This window comes from Leptonotus elevatus, chromosome 14 (genome assembly GCF_054856555.1).
Source record: "Leptonotus elevatus isolate MCC_2025b chromosome 14, RoL_Lele_1.0, whole genome shotgun sequence".
Lineage (NCBI taxonomy): Eukaryota > Metazoa > Chordata > Actinopteri > Syngnathiformes > Syngnathidae > Leptonotus > Leptonotus elevatus.
Genome location: NC_141252.1, coordinates 4,330,360 through 4,351,187, shown reverse-complemented (window position 1 = coordinate 4,351,187; position 20,828 = coordinate 4,330,360). Strand labels below are relative to the sequence as shown.

Sequence of the window (20,828 nt, the reverse complement as noted above, 5' to 3'; positions counted from 1 at the left end):
CAAGCTACTTCCTGGTTTGTGAAGACTAAAATGTAAAGATACATGTTTTTCATAGGAGAATGTGTATAATTGTGAGTTAGCACGACATGTTAGCGTTATCACTTGTGTTGTATATCCGTTGTGTGGTTTGCAAGCTACTTCCTGCTTCTTGGGGGAATAACAAAGTGTGAACATAATTTTCGTAGTATTTTAGCATGAGATGTTAGCATCTTATTCGTTGTTTTTGTTAGATGCTAGTTTGCAAGCGACTTCCTGCTTCTTGGAGAATAACATAAAATGTGGACGTGGCTTTTTTTCATAGGAGAATATTTTGCAATTGTGAGTTCGCACAAGACGTTAGCGTCCTATTTATTATTTTTCCTAGCGCGACGGCGTTATGTAACTGCAATTTAGCGTGACATGTCAGCGCCACTCGACCTCGGCGCCGTCGTACGATTGCCGTCCTCGCGGATTTGCACTCTCCACGTCCCCTCATCGGTGCGGTGTGACATCATCAGCATGCCGGCTGCTGATTGGCCCGTGATGTATGCGTCTCCATATAGGATAAGTGTTTCATCTGCCACCTCGTCTCATTTAATCACCTCTTTCACCGGGCCCTCCGCCGGCCATGAGGGAAAACCAATCATTCCTTTGTGTGTGTGCGTGCGTGCGCGCATGTGTGTGTGTGTGTGTGTGTGTGACAGACAGTTAATCTCCGAGGCTGCATAAGATTGTGGGGTTTTATTGAGGTCACCTCCAAAGATGCTCCTCAACCTGCTGCACACCTCCAGCCAATGCAACACATATCAGAAGCCACATTTGGATTATTACAAGGCACATTTTGCAATCTGAGGCGGATTTGGGACATCGTCATGTGACTTCAAGCCAAAGTTAGGGTTTCAAATTTGAGCTTGAAGGCAAAGTTGGGTTTTCAAAGTCGGGAGTTGGTGTGTCAAATTAAGAGTTTGACTCAAACCCAAATTGGGGTTTTAAGACGATGTTGGGGTTTCAAAACAAGGATATTTGGGTTACAAATTTTGGCTTCAAGACAGAGTTGGTGTTGGTACAATTCAATTCAATTCAATTCATTCCAATTCAATTAGGGCTTCAAAAGAGGGGTAGAATTTCTATCTTAGATTAGGGTTTCAAATGATAACTCCAAGTTAGCATCAGGGTTTCAAATTGGGTTCCCATCCAAAAATAAGGTTGGGCTTTCAAATCAGGCTTTTCAGAGTTAGGGTTTCAAATTAGGGTTTGGGTTTCAAGCCTGAGTTGGGCTTTCAAATTGGACCTGTGAGTAAAAAAATGTTGGGTGATTCCCGACTGAGGTTTTGCTGTGAGTCAATAATTGAATTGAACTGAATTGAATTTTTTTTCTGCCTCGTCCTTTCTTCCCGCTCGGCTTTTATCAGCGGCCGCCTCATTCCGCCTTCCCGCCAGTGGTCGCCATGGCGACGGCCATCATTTTCCACCGTCGACGCAAGCTGCTCGATTGGCCGAGACGGCGCACGTGATGGAGAACAAACGCATAGCAAATCCAATCAAAGCCCAAAAGAATGAAGAGCGACTCATGAATATTCACGAGCGGGAAGATTCTTCCGTCCAATCGGAATCAAGCACGTCTGTCGACTACTGACCAAACGGCCGGCATCCAATCGAACGCCAGCTCTCGTTAGCAGCAAATTACATTCTGCATTTTGGCCACCATCACAGACAGGGTCAAGTTTGGTTAGGGTTTGGAATTAAGGGTTTTTAGACAACGTGAGGATCTCTAACTTAAAGTTAAGGTTTCAATCTTGGGTTTCAACTTGACAGAGTTTAGGTTTCAAATGAAGGCTTCGGGTCCAGGTCATGGTTTTCAAACAAGGATAAGCTTTTTAAATCAGCGTTTCAAGGAAGAGTTAGGGTTGGGGGTTTGAGCTTTAAATTGCACTTGAGGAAGCGTGTGCATACTGGCATGTGCCACATTTCAGTTGACCTCAAGCGCCTCTCACGTGTTCCCTGACATGTTCTCACGTGTTCCCTCCATTGTTGTATGTTCTTATTACGTGCTGTCACGTCTTCTTTTTCCCACCCAGTTCACCTTCTGTCCGAGACCATCCAGGGCGTGACGGCCACCGACACGGGAATTCACTACCAGCAGTCCTGGCTCTGCATCCTGTGAGTACCGGGAAGCCAGTCAGCCACATGCTGCTTCACCAAAACATTTGACTATGTCAGCATTGAACCGACTGGACCAATATTTATGCATATAAATGCCTTCATTTGCCAAACCGATCAATGACGTCATCGATCGGCTCTGCAAAGTTAAGACGTTACATGTTGTGTTTAATCTGCATTTTGGGGAGAATTATTATAATTTATTTTTAATACATTTCAATTCATGTCAGTTATAGCTACGTAGTTTTCGAAAAATTCTGATCACGTAAGGCCTAATTATTTGCATTCAATAATAAATCATTTTTATTTCAGACCACGTCAAATGATTAAGAAACTAAAAAGAAATGAGTTTACATCGAGTAAAAATTGTTTACACGAGTGAAAGCTAAAATTTGACGGATTACTTGCGGCCTTGATGTATTTCTTCCATTTTGTGTGTGCGTGCGCGTAGGTGCAACCTGAAGAAGCTCCAGCGTCGCCACGTGTGCATCTCGCGGCTGGATAAGCCTCAGAACTGGGGGGAGAACTGCTGCGAGGTCCGTTACGTCATCCTGATCCTGGCACCGCTCAAGATGGTAAAAAAAGAAAAAGCATTCATCAATCTGTTCTTTTTTTTATTTTGTTATTATTTTTTTACATTTCATTGTCGTCATATATGTGCGGATTTTTTTTAGAATTATTGTTAAGAGCAAAAAGAAAGTTTGACAGTGTGATTACTGTGCATTACTTCCAGTTTATCAAGTTAAGAATCAATTGACAGTTTTTATTTAATATATTATAATTTCTCATCATTTAACATGCTATTGTTTATTTTGGTGTATAGATTTGAATAATTGTATTGTTGATTTATATATGTATACTGTATTTTAGTTTGTCTATTTTTATTCATTTTTACATTTGGTCATTTAATATGGTATGCTATTGTCGATCTATTTTTACTTTAATACTTCTTTTTATTAGTTAAAAGGGGGATTTTTCCTATTTATGTTTTCTGGTTCTTTTTCTTATTTTGTTTACCTTTTAAACTTTTAATATATATATTTATATTTGTATAGTTTACATTTTTATAATATATGTGATTTATTTTTGTATCTTAGAAAATTTTATATTTTATTGACTTAAACGAATGTATTTTTTTTCTCTTATAATTTATTTCATACAGTTTTTATTTTTATTTCTTATATATCAATTTTATTAATAATTTATTTGTATTTTATACAGACTTAGAAGTATACCTTTTTGAGAGTACAGTATATGTATTTATGTTTGAAATATTTTTAGACTTATTTATTTTGTCTATTTCTTGTTTTACTGTATTTTTTGTATTGTATCTTCTTTTTCCAGATGTATTTTGACACACGCGTACTCGGCGAAGGGGGAGTAATCATCGTCCTGCCCTCGGGTGGCTGATTATTTTTTCTGTTCGTCTCTGCTGGACGCCGACGCTTTTTGGTCTCGTTAGCTCAAACAAATTTGCCGAACGCAATCCCCACGAAGGAAATACTACCGACTGGTTTCTTTTCCCGATACTGTGACACTGTAACATCAAACCATATTGACAAATATGCAAGATTTCCGCTCTCATCTCAAGCCACTTTTTGCCTTTTTTTCTTCCTTTGGCTCTTTTGATTCCCAGTCGGTGGCATTTATGCTGGTGGGTTCCCCCGCGCCGGGGCAGCCACTTTGTATTCCGACCTGGGCTGAAACAAATTACAGCGGCACGGGGATCCCGCCCAGTCACAGCGGCAATTATTTTCATGCCGGTGCAGCAAAGTGTCGTGTCGCATTTCACAAAGTAGCCTTTTGCTCGCTCGCTTCGCTTTGCTTTGCCTCCGTTTGCGCACCACCTGACCACAAGGGATTCCAGGCTCATTTTTACACCGGCAAATGCAAAATAGGTACAAATTAGTCAACACAATCCGATCCAATTCTTTTGCCACCGAAACGGGCCCAAGCAGTTTTTTGTTTTTTAGGAGTCCTAGAACGGACGTGATCAAAAACACGTCTTTCTGACCAAAAAGTAGTTATCAAAAATAATTTCATATGGTAGGAAATATCAGTATGTAACACTCCAATTCTAAAAATCTCTGCATTTTTTTACCGACAACATTCCTAGGAAATGACAATGTCACATCACTATACTGCCTATGTGTGTGTATCTTTTACACTGCACTCCACCAACTGTTTTTGTTTCCCTTTTTAATATCCCTGCTGAGGGATCAATAAAGTTTCATGAATTCTGACGCTAACGTTAGCATTTAGCTAGAGGCGAGTCCAAGTAAAAACATATTTCAGTGCGCAGTTTTGGATGAAAAGGTCACTTTTGATGCCAGCCGGTGAAATATTGATCAAGTATTGATGAAAAATTCCTTTCATGTCTTCTCAGTAGGCTCGTCCATATTTCAACACGACAAGAAAAGCGTCAAGAATGTTTCAGATGTTCTTGTTGAGATGTTGCCTTATTTGAGGGGTGTGTGATGAAGGAGAGGTGGTGCGCCAACTGTGGCAGGATTTAGAAAGGGAACATTTTGTGCAACCACCCTGTCAAGATGTCAAGAATGGTCTTTTGTATTTATTAAAAATATATATTTTCACAGAAGCAGGGGGTGTGCCAACTGTGTCAGGATGTTGTAGGGTGCATGTGACTTTTGGCTTTGTTTTGAGGGGGAGTGGTTGCACAGTCTCTTTTGAGATGTAGGAGTGTGGCCAGTCAGACAGGATGTTAAAAAAAAACATATAGGGCACATAACACACTTTGGGGGGTGGGGTAGGGTGGATACACCGTCTTCACCCTACAACTCCCCTCCAATTTTAATACACCACACAACTTGTGGGTGGGGGGGGGGCTTGTGGGGGTGCCATCGGTTGGGGGCCGCAGTATAGAGCAGTGCTGCGGTCCCCTGTCCGTGTCGCCACCCGCCCCCCCCCCCCGCCCTATCTATTTTTTTTAATGCACCACATACACTCAGCAACATGCTTGGGTGGCGGGTGGATCGGAGCGTGGGAATATCATTTCCATCGGCTCCGGTTCACCTGCTCCTAATTTTAATGCACCACACACACACACTTGTATATACACTGGGTGGGGTCACATTCACGGTTTAGGGGTAGAGTTCGCCAGTCCGCGAGCTGGCGGACTCAGTAACAGGGGTTAATTTTCACAAAGAACGCTGGGGTGACGACCGGGGCCTTCCCCCGCTGGGCCTGGGGTTCGGGGGTGTCGGCCGCCCTCCGGTGCCCCCATCTCCCCCTTCTGCCCCCGGTGTTCCGTCCTTCCACACGGCGGGGGGTGGGGTGGGCGCGGCTGCCCTCTCCGCTCCGCTGTCCGGCCCCTCTTCGGCGCCGGTGCCTGGGTGCGGGTGGTCCCCGGGGGCTGGGGGTCGGGGGTTGGGGGGCTGCCGGTTGGTCGGGGTGGGGTCGGGGGGGGGGGGCGGCTTTGTTGGGGGGGGGCGGTGGTGGGGGTTGCGGGGTGGGGGGTGCTGGGGGTGGGGGGTGTCTGGGGGATTGGGGGCATGGGGGCGGCTGGGGCTGGGTTGGGGTGGGTGGCGGGGGTGGATGGGGGGCGGGGGGTTGTGGGGGGGGCGGGGGTTGGGGGCCGGTGGGGTGCCTGGTGGGCCTGCAGTGCCCCGTCCTGCTGCGTTGGGCCGGGGGCGCGGGCCGTGTTGGGGCGGGGGGCGCTCCTGCTCCTGGGTTTGCTCTCCGGCCGGTGGCCCTGGTGGGGCCCGGGGGTCGTCCTTGGGCGCTGCCGCGGCCTGGGGGGCCCTGAGGTGTTGCGCTTGCTCTGTTCCGGCGGGGGTCGACGGCTCCCCTCTTTGGTGGAGATTTTCATGCATGCCAGATCCACCACACCAGCATCTACCGAAACTCAGACACAATCTGTTTCCTCCTCAGGTTATTGAATCGGTGGAGGCTGGTGTCTGCGGATCTCACGCGGCTTCGTCTGTCCTTCCTTCCTTTTCTCGGTCTCTCCGTTGGTCTCTTGAGGCCTCCCTGATTTTATGTTTTTTGGATTTGTTGGGGTCTGGATGTTTCTTGGGCTGGGGAGGAGTTCTGGTGGGGGGTGTCTGGTCGGTGCTGGATTTCACCTTCCTTGGTTTTCTTCGGTCCCCTCGGGTCTCCTGGTGTTCGATTTAGGTGAACGGTATGAGATTTTTTTTTTCTAATAGGTTTTCTGGTGAGCTAACAAACACACGCACGCACGCACGCACGCACACACACATACTCACCCACACACACAAAAAAAAAAAATGTATGTATGTATGTATGTATATATGTATATATGTATGTATATATGTGTATATATATATATATATATATTTAAAAAAAAAAAAAAAAAAAAAAAAGAGCAATGATGATGACATTTCCGAATGAACAATACTGAGCTCTTGAAAAAAAAAAAAAAAAAAAGGATGTTAAAAAAAAAGTGTATTGCGTTAAAAGTTTGGGACATTTCACTTTTGACTACTTTGTTTAGAGGGTGTGCAAGGGGTTAGGCATTTCGCAATTTCTGTTGAGATGTTGAAGTGGGTGCGCCAAATGTGTCAAAATTTTGAAGGGAGGGTGTGACTTAAGTGTGAAAAATTCTATAGGGGTGCTACCACTCTGTCAGGATATTTTTTCAACTGTGCATTTTGGAGACATTTGGGGGAAATTTCACAGGGCAGGGGGTGCGCCAACTGTGGATTTTAAAGGTCTTAAAAAGTGTGAAAAATTACACAGGGGCAAAGGGATGTGACCAGTCAGCCAGGATGTTAAAAAAGGGGTACTACGTTAAAAGTTTGAGACATTTCACTGGAGGAGGGGGTGCACCAACTGTCTCAAGATGTTGAAGAAACGTTGGGACTTTTGACTTTGTTCAGGGGGTGTGCAAGGGAGAGGTGTTGAGATCTCTGTTGAGATGCCGAAGATGCCGTTTGTCAGGGATTTTTTTTTTTTACATTTTTGTGGTGGGGTGCACCACAATACTATAGTTTGTTAAAAAGGTTTGTGTAAAAATACTTATATTGTTTCAAATTTTTTTTTTAAATGGAAGGAGGTGCACCAGCTCTATGGGGAAATGGAATGACGTTTTTGTAAAAAGCTTTGCGGACATGAGGCGGTGCGCCAAGTGGTTTCCTGCGCTCTAACCCTGGCGCTGCGTGGCTGTTTTGTCCCGCAGAAGAGCACCAAGACGGCGATGGAGCTGGGCAGGACGTTCGCCACGCTCTTCTCGGACATTTCTTTCCGCCAGAAGCTACTGGAGACCAAAACCCAGGAGGAGTTCAAGGAGGCTCTGGTGTTTCAGCGCCACCAGCTGACGGCGGCGAACCAGCAGCCCACCGCGCTGGGCAAGGAGGAGACCGACCCCCGCAGCCACAAGCCACTCAAGGTGAGCGCACCTCTTCCTGGCGGAGCTTCAGCCAACGAGACCCCACGACATTCGCTTCTCGTTTTCTAATCCCAATTTGATGTTGCTCATGCTCAAGTCATTACCTTGTTCTCTCTCAACATACCATTGTAATATGGCACACCCCCATTCCCCAACTTTTTGAAACACACACCCATTTCTTATCACCCCCAACCCCTGTAATATCTCCCATATATTTTTCAATGTCAATGAGATGGCACACCCCCTCTGCCCTGCACGCACCCTAAACAAAGTGACCCAAACTTTTTAAGCAACATCCTGACAGAGTTGGCGCACCCTCTCCCCCCTTTATAATTTCCCAAACGTTTAAAGCAACACACCCCTTTCAACATACCATAAAAAAATTCTTCCATTTTATATCCTGACAGTCAGTGTACCTCCTTGCCCGTACATTTTTGCATGCCAATGAGATGGCGCACCCCCTCTTCCGTGCACATACCCTAAACTTGGCTTGCCTTGACTTCAAAATCCTGACACATTTGGCGCACCCCATCTCCAGCATCTTATTTCCCAAAGTTTTGAATCCACACACACCCTTCAACATCCCTTTATATTGTGGTGCACCACCTCCCCCTTGCACACACCCTCAAAAATGATGAACATTTGCCAAATATTTCCCAACATCCCTGCAGAAATGATGCATTCCACCCCTCACCCCCTTCCCAAACCTTTTTTGGCGCACCCCCGCCCGGTCCCCCGCACACAACTTCTAGACAAATGTCCACATTTCGCCGACTTGCAGCAATTTTGTAGCTTCTCTGTGCTAAAGTGCCCATTGAAGAGTCTCCGCTTCTTTCCAGCTCTTCTTCTGCACACATCAATCAGTTTCCATTCCAAGGACTTCACCGTAGATCCCTCAAAGCACTGACACACGCACGCCCGCACACACCTACGCACACGTTCACACACACACACGTCAGTTGAGGGCTCGCAGACATTCTCCGCTCGAGCGTTTTGTCGGGTGTCCTTCCTCGGGCCCGAAAAAAAGAAAGAAGAGAAAAGAATGAAAGAAAAGAAAGGCAGAGTCATTCCATGAAGAAAGGATGCGCAGAGGGTGGCAAAGGAGAGGAACGAAGGATGACAAAGTGGAAGGCAAAATCGAGGCAGTTGCAAAAATAACTTTTAAAAAAATGAACAATTGAGGTTTTGTGCCTTAGTTAGAAATCTCAAAAAATTTATTCAATAAAGAAAATGGGAATTAATTTTATTTGACTATTAATTGTTTTTTAATCCTGTCTATTTCATTTTTAAATTCCCTTTCTAACATTTTTTTTTTCATTCTTGGGCTATATTTATTGCAAACTGTAATTAGCTACAGTCATTTAATGTGTAATATAATCTGAAATAATTCAACATTATTCAATTGATACATTTTATACTTGTGCATGAACTCTTATTTAGAGATTCTGAATTCATTTAAAATTTGTATAAAATCCAAATTAATTTCAAACAAATACAGTAAATGCATAAAATGCAAATTATGAGTTATAATTGATAAATGCAATATACACGAAATTAATTCAATTCAAAATATAATTAAAATATACATTTACTAATTGAATTTAAATGTAAATTGCATTATACAAAAACGTTTTTTGACAATGTATTATGCAATTATTTCATTTATTGTATTAAATATATGAAGCTCAATACAAATATTTCTGATTGTATTACTCATTTAAATGAAAAAATGGGCAATTTAATGTATAATTTAACAATATACTGTACACAGTATCTAATTATCCTCAAAATGATACATAAATACTTAAAACAACACAATTGAACTGTCGGTATCCGCTGTCCCTCAGTTGCTTGTTGCCATGTCGACGATGCCGAGCCGTTCGAACCGCTCGGGTCGTCCTGCACCCTGTCGGGTCGCAACGACCTCGTTAACAACCACCCCGTGCGCTCCCCTTTGTGTTCCTAGTGTACAGACTTCTTCCTAGCGGGCCGCGGGATTTACGAGGACCTGTGCCGCCGCCTTCCTCTCTACGCCTCCGACTTCACAGATGGTAGGATTCACCCGCCGCCTGTGTCGCCGAAATTAAGCTGGCCTAAGTGTCACTAAGCTAAACTAAGCTTCTCGTCTGTGCCAAACGGCACGTTAGCCTCTTAGTATCCTGATGCTAATATTGACGCGTCAACATGATAGTGGTATTTGGTAACTAATCTATGTTCAAGTGCCACCTCTGTCGCCTAAATCATAAATAAGCAGTGGCATGCTAATATAAACTAAACATGAAGTCAAACCCACTTCCTGTGTGTGTTGCCTTGCTGGCCACATTATCTTATGTTTGCCGAATATTCTGCTCAAATTGAACGCTAAGCCGCCTCCTGTGTTTTAATGAGTATTTGTTAGCCGTATTAGCTTGTGGTGTCCATAGATTCTGTCCAAAATTGACGCTAACTTGGGTGGCTAACCAGCTTCATGTGCGTTAGTATCATTAGCATCTGTGATTCTCAGTTTTTGCTATTCAGTGTTAGCCACGTTAGCTCATGTTCTTCAAATAATCTGTGTCATCATTGCCACAAGCTAATTAGCCGCTAGCAACAGCCTGCAAACATGGGCAAAAATATTCCTTGTAACTGCGGGAACTAATGAGTCGAAATTTGATACAAACTCCATTACCCACATTAACATGTGATTTTGTGTGTGCGCTTGTCTCCCTCCTGCAGGCATCGTGGGTAACCACAAGACCCTGTTGAAGTACCTGACCACGGCCATCTTCCTGTACATCGCCATCCTGCTGCCCGCCATCGCGCTCGGCTCGCTGAACGACGAGACCACGCGCGGCGAGATCGGTACCAACAATACCTTACCTGTTACCACTGACTGGCTGCATAGTCGGGCCTGATGATAGCAATCATGTACTTGTCATAACATTACAAGTAAATGAGTCCGAAAACTCCACTGACGGACTGTGTAGTTAGGCCTGATGACAATAATCTTCATTTACATGAGCCATACATTTGTACTGACTCTGTGATCAGGCTTGATATACACAAAACTCCTGTATTGGAGTCATAAAAAACCACTGGCTTCATGGTCGGGCCTGATAACAATCTTCATGTTCTTGAGCCAGAAAACAGCACTGACTGACTGCATGGTCGGGTGTGATAACAAAAAAAAATTATGTACTGAGCCCATAAACATGACTGTGTCATAGTCGGGTCTGACAATAGCAATAATCAAGTAGTTGTCATTACAGAAAACACTACTGACTAACTGTGTAGTCGGGCCCATGGAGAATAATTTGAGCGTATTTAAGCCATAAAACACCACTGGCTGCATAGTCGGGCATGATGATAGCAATAATCATGTGCTTGTCTTTACATTACAAACAAGTGGGGCAGAAAACACTGCTGACTGACTGCACGGTCAGGTGGGATGACAGTAACTTTAATGTACTAGAGCCCATAAACATTACTGGGTCATGGTCGGGCCTGACAATAGCAATAATCATGTACTTGTCTTTACAGAAAGCAACGCAGACTAACTGTAGTCGGGTCTGTGGAGAATCATTTGAGTGTATTTAAGCCATAAAACACTGCAAAGCTGCATAGTCAGGCCTGATTGAAGCATCCCTCATGTTCTTGAGGCATAACACAACACTGACTGACCACATAGTTGGGCCTGATGACAGTTATTCTCGTGTACTTGAGCTTCTAAACAGCACTGACTGTCTGCGTAGTCGGGCCTGATGAGCTTGTTTGTGTTTTCCAAGCTGGAGTGATTTTAGCGAGCGCTTATGTGTGTGACTGCTGACATCATGCGTTTGGGAGACGGCCCGGAAACGTGCAGCCTGCAGCACTCGCGCGCACGCACACACACACGCACACACAAACACACACACACGCTTTGAAAAATGGTTTTAATTTTACGAGTACATTGAAGGTTCCTCTTGGGAGTATTTTGCCACATTATCTCTCTCTCAATATTCCATGCCTGACCTTGCATGTTTTTATCTCCGTGTGTGTGCGTGAAGACGTGAGGAAGACCATCATCGGGCAGTCCATCGGTGGCGTCATCTACTCGCTGTTTGCCGGTTCCCCGCTGGTCATCCCGCTGACCACGGCCCCCCTCGCCATCTTCATAAGTGGTACGCTTGCCCATCCAAAACCCCTTTTGAGAGAACGCCGATTTAGCATAACCGAATAACTTGACATTCAACAACGAATGTTTGTATATGTTTAATTATAGAATTCCATTTTTAGGATTTATTGTATTTTATTTATTTAATCAACACTAAAACAACTTTATACAGATTTTTGTTTTTACAAACTGCATCTTTAAAATGTGTTATTAGTTTTAATTTGTTTCTTGTATACATTTTTGTTCATTTCATCTGATCATCAGCTTTATAGATGTTTTTTAATGCATAAAAAAGTAGTCGTTGTATTTTTTTATCATTGTTTTATAATTTTTTAATCATTTTTTAATCAATTTCAAAACAGTCATCTGATTTTTAAAATGTATCATAATTTATGTGTCTCCTTATTCTTGTTTAAAAATGTATTTAAAAATTAAGTCAATAATTAAAATAAATACATTAAAATTAACACATTTTTACATGAAATAAAACAATCGGTGAAAATATTAATTAGATTAAAATATTTATAAATATTCATTATTTATTTACATTTTTTATATAAAGCATGTTTTTTATTTTAAGTTACATGAAAAACCAAATATAAAATATCTACAAAAAGTATTTTTTGTACAAATTTTTATGAATACAAATAAACTGACAGATACATTTAAAATGTATCATCATAAATAACATATTCCAAAAAATCAGTTGACACTTTTTAAATATAAAAATGATGAGCAAAAAATTAAATGGAAATAAAATCTAAAATGACAAGTATAAGTGGAAATGTAAAAAGAACTCCCATGTTTTCTTCACTGGGCGTCCCAATATTTTTGCCACAAGCCGTTGTTTTGTTTTGCTTTTTCTTCCCCACCACAAATATCAACAGTGTTGTACTTGATGATGATGATGATGATGTTGATTGTTGGTGCTCCTGCTCAGCGAATAACGTTAGCCGCAGCGGCACCCGTAACTAAAAATCCGTTTTGTTACGTAACGGCTTGCAGGTCGGCAAGATGGCCACCGGCATGCACACGCACATCAGCAAACACACATTCAGGACCATTTTGGTTTCCCCCGGAATTTAAGGCATCCTGGCAGCGGCGGCACAGCCACTCTGACTCTGGAAAGTTAGAGAGAAAAAAAGGAAAACAGACGGAAAGTGCAATTTGAGCTATCTGCCTGTATGGCATGTCGGGCCTGTTAACAACCCAAACCGCGTACTTATCGTACTGGCTGCACATTTGGGGCGAAAAGCAACATTTGCTTGTACTAAATGTAGGACAAATGTCACAAAACTGCTACATAGCCACAATAATGTACTTGAGCCAGCAAACACCGCTATCTGCATAGTCGGGTCTGATAATAAGAAAAATGCTACTGTACTTGTTGGCAGTGATCCGCGGTGTCTGCGATGACTACCAGCTGGACTTCCCAGCCTTCTACGCCTGCATCGGGCTGTGGAACTGCCTCTTCCTCATCCTGGGAGGAGTCTTCAACCTCAGCCTGGTCATGAAGCTCTTCAAAAGGTATGAACACTTTTCAAAACAAAACATTTTATTTTTGTAAAACTTTTTTTCTGACTTTAATTGCTGTTTTTTTGTTGTATTTGTAGGTCGACTGAGGAGGTGATCGCTCTGTTCATCTCGATCGCGTTTGTGGTGGACGCCGTCAAAGGAACGGTGAAAAGTGAGTAACAAATGCTAATGTTAGCGCTAAGGCTAATGACATCATGCAGCTTGACTACGAGCCGATGTCAGCTAGTGAACGTCGATGCTAATGTAGCCTCCATGTCATCCCAACGAATCCGACGAATGCTAGCTTCTACATGGGTCCGGCGAGTCAACTATTATGCTAACGCTAACTTCCATGTGATATCCGCGTGTTGGTCCTACTCCAATTAATGTGGTGTCATTTAAAACAAAAAAAGAAAAGAGCTCAGTCCTCAGACGATGACGTTCGGGTATCCTAAATGTCCCGCTGCCCATTGCAGCCCCTCATAAATATTTGACGCCATTCTAATTTCCTCAAATGGAGACCTCGCTAGCTGGTCTGCTATTAGCATACCATTAACCTCTTACACTGCGAATGCTAATTCATTCTGCATTTTGAAACATTTGTAACGTTGATGAACGAGCACCATCTTTTAAATAATCAGTCCCGCCGACAGAGCCGCGTCCATTTTGTTGATAGATTGGAGAAATTAGGACGCCATTTTGAGAAGGCATTTTTCATCATCAGAACAATTAAAGCTCAATTCTGACCTCCTTCTAGTCTTCCAGAGGTACTACCACCCACCCACGCTGGGCAACGCCAGCACGGCCAACGGGTCGTCCCACGCCGCCGTGATGGGGGGCAACGGGAGCGAGTTGGGCGTGGCCACGGTGCTGCACGTCCTACCCGACTCACTGATCAACTGCACACGCGAGCGGCCCGTCCTGTGCCTGCTGCTCATGATGGGCACGCTGTGGATAGGCTACACACTCTACCAGTTTAAGAGGAGGTATGTGCCTGCACGCCCCAGACTGACTGCATAGTCGGGTCTGGACACAATAACCATAATGCACTTAGACGGGCCTGTTAAGAAAATACTTAACACTGTCTTTATAGCATTCAAATGAGCCATTAAACTCCACTGACTGCATAGTTTGGCCTGATAACAAGCATAGTCACATTTTACTTAGAAAACAACACTGACTGCATCGACGGGTCTGATGACAAAATACTTTGTTGGGTCTTTATAATATTCAATTGAGCCGTTAAACTCCAATTTCTAGATTGTCAGGCCTGATAACGATAATCCTAATATACTTAGAAAGCATCAGTGACTGCATAGACAGGCCTGATATTGAAATGCTTTTATTGTCTTCATAGAATTCAAATGAGGCATTGAACATCACTGACTTTTTAGTCTGGCCTGATGATAATAAAAGTATGAATATAAAACATAGGACTGCATAGTTGGGCCTGAAAATGAAATATTTGTAGCTTTCAGTTAAGCCATCAAACACCACTGACTGGTCGGGTCCTATGACTACTGATCATCCACGTCATTTGTCATTGACTGACTGATGCATAGTCGGGTCTGAGGGCTGCAATGTCTTTATGTGTGTTTTTGTTTTTGTCAGTCCGTTCCTGCACGCCAAAGTGAGGGAGGTGTTGTCCGACTGCGCTCTGCCTATCTCGGTTCTGCTCTTCTCCTTCATCGGATCATACCTGTTTAGCGACATCGAGCGTCAGTACCACTTCCTATTTTCTTTTCACGTTACACAAACACTTCACTTTCTTGATGGCTTGGCCTAAAGATTGTATTTTATTTGTAAAAAAAAAAAAATACCGTTTTGCTTTAATTCTTGAATGAAAATACTTTTTATCTCAAACTATTACCTTTTAAAACTCAATAAAAAAAAATAATCATGGAAAAAATTTGACATTATTGATAGATGTTTTTTTCCCTTGGTTAAAATACAGCTTTGCTGTTAAAAGATTAGAACTATTTTCTAAAAAATAAAAACAACATTTTAAAATATATTACTTTAAATCTTGTAAGATAATTACTTTATCTTAAAAATTTACTACTTTTTTTGTTTGTAGATTACAATTTTTATTTCTTAAATATAAAACTTTATCTAGAAAAAAAATAGATAACAAACTAACATTCTTTTAAAATGACTCTCAAACTGAGTTTTTAGCTTAAAAACAAAATAAGAAATGAATTCTGAGTTTCTATCAGAAGATTACTGCAGCCAAAGCTGCCAAATCAAACAAAGTCAAACTCTAATCAAACTACAAATTTAAATGTGCCGCTGGCAGCGTTAGCTTAGCATTGTGCAGCTTGCACACACACGCACACACACACACGCACGCACGCACGCACAGGTAATAGATAATAAGAACAAAGTGACGAGCGCGCGTGTTAAGTGGGGCACGCCAGGCCGAGGGAATTGAACGCCGATATCCGCCATCCACCTTATTATTAATGTTTGTTTTGAAAATGTTTGTTCTGAAGATGTTTATTTCATGGACGAGAAGTGTGAGCGTCTGCTGCGTGTCCCTCGGGGAACACCTCAAGGCCTCGCTGCCCTACAAACGTGTACTTCCGCGCTGTACATCATAGAAAGAAAAAACAAACATGAAAAACATGTTTTTATGTTTTACTTGTTCACCTCAAGGTCCCTCACAGACGACGACTATATATATAAAAAAAAAAAAAAATGTTTTTAAAGATGTTATTGTCTGTACATTGCAGCTTTACTAGAGAAAACAATTACATTACAATTGCAATTAAGTGTTACCTTGAAAATTTTTCTATTGAAAAAGAAAAAACATATTTAGAAAAATAAACTGGACTTTTGTTTTTTTCAAACTTGAAATATGCCGCTTTTTATCCTGGAGCGGAAGGAACACGTTTTTAACTGAATTTTTTTTTTTAATATATATATATATATATATATATATATATAAATGTTTTTATCTCAAAATATTTTTTTTTAAAGTAGCTTTTAGTCTTGACAAAATCTGACTATTAAAACATTTATGCCCAAATAATTGCCTTCATCTAAAAAATAAAAAGTGTAAATCAGATATCTCACAAATGTATTATTGATTTTAAAAAGTTATAATAATTTAATCTGAAAAACAAAACAATAAACTTTTTAACCTGGAATTATTATGTTTTCTCTCAGAATAACAAAAAGACAAACAAAAACAGAATTTCACATTCATTCTTGAAAAATCTGATTTATCTAAAAAAAAAAATCTTGAAATATATGTCATAAGCAATATTTTTTGTTGAAAGATTATAATTTGTTACCACAAAAACTGTGAGGGGAAAAAATGACTTTTTTTATGCTGATAAAACTATTGTTGGAAGATGACAATTTTTATTTTTTTGTAACAAAAATATTAAACTTTTACGCTACAAAAAATCTTGAATTTTTTTTATCAAACTTTTTATCTTGACAAAAATAAATTTATTGTTGGAAGATTATGGCTCTTTTTTTTTCTTTTTTATGACTTAATATGAAAAATAAATCTCCTTAGGCCAGAGAAAAAGTGAGTTATCTGGGGGGGAAAAGAAGCTATTAAGATTTTTTTTCTTAGTAAAATGTACCTTATACCCCCCTCCCACCCCCCCAAAAACAAAGCTGAAAAAAAAGTGACTTTCTACCTAAAAAATACATGTGAAATTTTATCTTGAAAAATATGTTATTGTTGGTAAACTATGGCTTTGTAACTCAAGATATCCAGAAATATGATTCATGAAAACATTATGACGATTTTTTTTGTTGTGTTTTGTTTGTTTGTGTGAGCAGTTCCCGTGTTTAAAGTCCACAACAAGCCGACGTTCAGCGTGGCGCCGCTGGAGCGTCTGACGGCCTTGAACGTGCTGAGCGCCATGGGCCTCGGCTTCCTGCTCGCCCTGCTCATCTTCATCGACCAGAACATCGTCGTGTCGCTCACCAATGCGCCTGAGAACAGGTGAACAAAAAAAGTCCTTGGTTTACAAAAAGTTGCTTCATATGCTGGCTGAGGGTCCGAGCAAGACAGCGGGATTTCAACCAAAACATGAAGTACAAAACTCACTACAATAAAACCAGGAATCTTGCCTGACTGAAACAAACTGATGTTCATGCATAATAATAATAATTATTATTATTGTTATTGTTGTAATATTGTGGTTGCCTATGCCTGGTTGCAAAGCCACGGAGGACCTTTGGGGATTTTCACCGCGTCGCCTCGTTAGCGACAAGTGAGCCACAAAAGTTGACATCTGAGTCAAGAAGCCTCGCAGCCAAAACAGGAAGTCTAACCTTTTTGGACCAGCCGTCCGTCCGTCCGTCCGTCCGTCCGTCCGTCCGTCCGTCCGTCCGTCCGTCCGTCCGTCCGTCCGTCATGATAACAACACAGCTCTCTTATCTGCTCCGTTTGCCACTTAATTGGATGGACCTCCCCACGCAGGCAAACCGCAGGTCGATGTGAGCACGGGTGCCCGATTGTTATGCCGCCAGGGAACCACAAGTCATAAATTACTCGCGTGTTCACGACAATAAATCCCATCCAAGATCCTTCAAATTGTATTAAAAATACAAAATTGGTTCATAAATGAAAGATAGTAAAAGGGACTCTTTTGGATTCAAGCAGCCATTTTAGGTTCATTTGTTGTCGTTCTGTAGACAATTTGCTGTCCGACTTGGCCAAGTAGGAACTTTTCAAAAATTCATTCCCCAAAGCCACTTTCACTTGGCAACATGACATTTTGTAGGTGTGTCAGTCTATCATGAGTAGACCCACAAAAAAAAAAATTCTCAAAATGCTAAAACACAGCCAAGTGGCCATTTTCTGTTTATTTCGACCGTTTCATGGGTCTTGGTCCAAATTGGCCGAGAAGCACCCTTTTGGACATTTTCAAAAGTGTAGCCTCCAAATTGAACCACATGAAATTGAGTAGACATGTCTATAATAAGCAAACCCACAAAACAAGTCTTGAGGACGCATGTTTGAAACGGAATCTTAGCATTTGAATTCCAATTTCTGGTCATTTCCTTTTCGAGCCTCTCTGACAATTTTTCAAATTCCGCCTCTAAAGCCAGTTTGACTTAAACATGTCGTGTGAACGGCGCAAGACAAATGAACAACAGAAAATTGTAAAAAAAAAAAGTCCAAAGCTTTCGTGGTGTCCTGCGGCTGGAGCGTAGCGGGTAACTTTGATGACTGCTGAGGACAAAAATGTAAAAGTTGCGCGTGCGTCGTGCTCCGCTTCCTGCCGCTGACATTGACGAATGCGGCGGCACATGTGAGCCGACGCATGGCGGACGTTCTTTTATGGAGGAGAAGTCTGTGAAGTGTACCGACTTCAAATGTACTCAATACCTTCCAAGGTCGGTGCTGCTCTTTATTTGCTGTGCGTTATTTATGCTCATACTGTATTCTAAACTGTCATGTAAAATCCAAAGGCATGCAGAAGCGCCTACGCTGAACATATCTAATTGCAGCCTGTTAACTCATTTGCTGCCACTGACGGCGATGGACGTCAAAAATTCATTGGAACTATTTCTATTTAACATTTTTATCAGAGTATGAAAACCTAGAATTTTTTGAATGTACATTTAGAACAGATGTCAAATTTGTCATTAATTGTGAGTGAAGTCATGCGATTAATTACGATTACAAATTTTAATCGCCTGATGCCCCTAATTTTTAATCATATTTTCTTAAAAAAATAATAATAATAAACCTTTTTTTTTTTTAAGAAAATATTCTTGAAAATTAGGGGCGTCAGGCAATTACAATTTTTAAATCTAGGTTTTCAAACTCTTGATAGCAAAAGTGGAAAATATGGAACTAATAAAAATAGTTCAAATGAATTTTTGACATCTTTAGCCGTCAATGGCAGTGAATGAGTTAATTCCTGTATATGTAGATGAGTGCTTCTTAAATGAACCCGGGTTCGATGGAACCCTAGGGCTTCGGTGAGTCAGTCTTGGCTTCGGCGCAGGTCAATAAGACGCACACCCGACTCAAATGATTCGTGATGACACGCTCCACTTAGCCATCATTGGCGGCATTGCTTGGCCTATCTGTGCCGCAGGGAATTTGGTGCGGTCAGTTGTCGACTTGTGGCTGATTTCTTTATCATGATTCATACTATGTCGAGCAAAAAAATAAAGTGGACGGACGAATATGGGCAATATGAATTCTTGTGTATAATGGAACGTATGGTGTTCCACAGGGTTCCATTCTGGGGCCTCTGCTGTTTTCCTTGTATTTGCTGCCCCTGGGTTCCATCTTAAGAAAACAACCGTACCAAGAACGAAACGTTTTTGGAACTGCAGGAATCCTTTAATGCTGCACTTCTCATATTGTGCGCCTAATGGCGATGTTGACTCGGTCCTTTTTTAACTTGCTTCCACAATATTAATTTTAAAAAAAATCTGCAAAGGTTAAATCTAGACAACTGGACTGATTGGAAGCTTTTATTTCAAGAAACTACATGGAGCGAAAAATCACAAGTTCCAGGAACTTTAGGTGGACATACTTTCAAGCAGATAAAAATGTGGAGGATTTTTGGAGGACGATTGATTGTTCACAAGCTTTGAGCTCCAAGAGCTAAATGTGCCAAAAATGGAACATTCCTGGAACTGAACTTATTTGCTCCCAAAAAACGTATAAAAATGTTCCATTTTAAATACTACCATTGTCCCAAAAACGTATTTATACCTTTTTTTAATATATATATATTTTTTATTATAGAGCATACAGAAGGCTTTTAAGCAGCCTCTGACCTGAAGACAACGCTTAAAGCAATGGTAGCTATTACAAAAACGGCCAGCAGGTGGCAGCAGAGTATAAGAGATCAGCCAAATCAAACAGATTTGTGAATAATTATTAAACTTGGCTATATTCTAATGCTAATTGCAAAACGGAAACAGATACAAATATAATTTTTTTACTGATGAAAGAAGAGTTGAATCTTTCTTTTGGCAGGTTCCATGTTTTATAGCAATAGAACACAATATTCTGTGGGCATTATAAAATCTGACCTGAAGACAACGCTTAAAGCAATGGTAGCTATTACAAAAACGGCCAGCAGGTGGCAGCAGAGTATAAGAGATCAGCCAAATCAAACAGATTTGTGAATAACTATTAAACTTGGCTATATTCTAATGCTAATTGCAAAACGGAAACAGATACAAATATAATTTTTTTACTGATGAAAGAAGAGTTGAATCTTTCTTTTGGCAGGTTCCATGTTTTATAGCAATAGAACACAATATTCTGTGGGCATTATAAAATCTGACCTGAAGACAACGCTTAAAGCAATGGTAGCTATTACAAAAACGGCCAGCAGGTTGCAGCAGAGTATAAGAGATCAGCCAAATCAAACAGATTTGTGAATAATTATTAAACTTGGCTATATTCTAATGCTAATTGCAAAACGGAAACAGATACAAATATAATTTTTTTACTGATGAAAGAAGAGTTGAATCTTTCTTTTGGCAGGTTCCATGTTTTTATAGCAATCGAACACAATATTCTGTGGGCATTGTAAAATCTGACCAAATCCAGTAAAACAGCCGGGAGTGAAGGGGGTTGCTTCAGTCAAAATGGCGGCGAGTCAATGAGTTAAGGACCATTGCGTCTTGTAACCATGGGAACGATTGTCAAAATGTATTTTGTTAGCCAAAAGC

At 41.3% G+C, this 20,828-nt stretch overlaps 1 protein-coding gene across 7 annotated transcripts in view; it reads left to right on the top strand.

The window, feature by feature from the left end:
* slc4a11 (solute carrier family 4 member 11) overlaps nucleotides 1–20,828 on the top strand; it is a 56,294-nt gene that overhangs the window by 28,107 nt on the left and 7,359 nt on the right. For all 7 annotated transcript variants that reach the window (XM_086094872.1, XM_086094871.1, XM_086094870.1 and 4 more), the window contains 11 exons: nucleotides 2,058–2,139; nucleotides 2,591–2,714; nucleotides 7,298–7,507; nucleotides 9,474–9,558; nucleotides 10,223–10,348; nucleotides 11,533–11,646; nucleotides 13,034–13,166; nucleotides 13,253–13,326; nucleotides 13,912–14,140; nucleotides 14,766–14,872; nucleotides 16,953–17,118. In XM_086094872.1, the coding sequence (XP_085950998.1) occupies nucleotides 2,058–2,139; nucleotides 2,591–2,714; nucleotides 7,298–7,507; nucleotides 9,474–9,558; nucleotides 10,223–10,348; nucleotides 11,533–11,646; nucleotides 13,034–13,166; nucleotides 13,253–13,326; nucleotides 13,912–14,140; nucleotides 14,766–14,872; nucleotides 16,953–17,118 (1,450 nt within the window). The remainder of the gene's footprint in view (nucleotides 1–2,057; nucleotides 2,140–2,590; nucleotides 2,715–7,297; nucleotides 7,508–9,473; nucleotides 9,559–10,222; nucleotides 10,349–11,532; nucleotides 11,647–13,033; nucleotides 13,167–13,252; nucleotides 13,327–13,911; nucleotides 14,141–14,765; nucleotides 14,873–16,952; nucleotides 17,119–20,828) is intronic.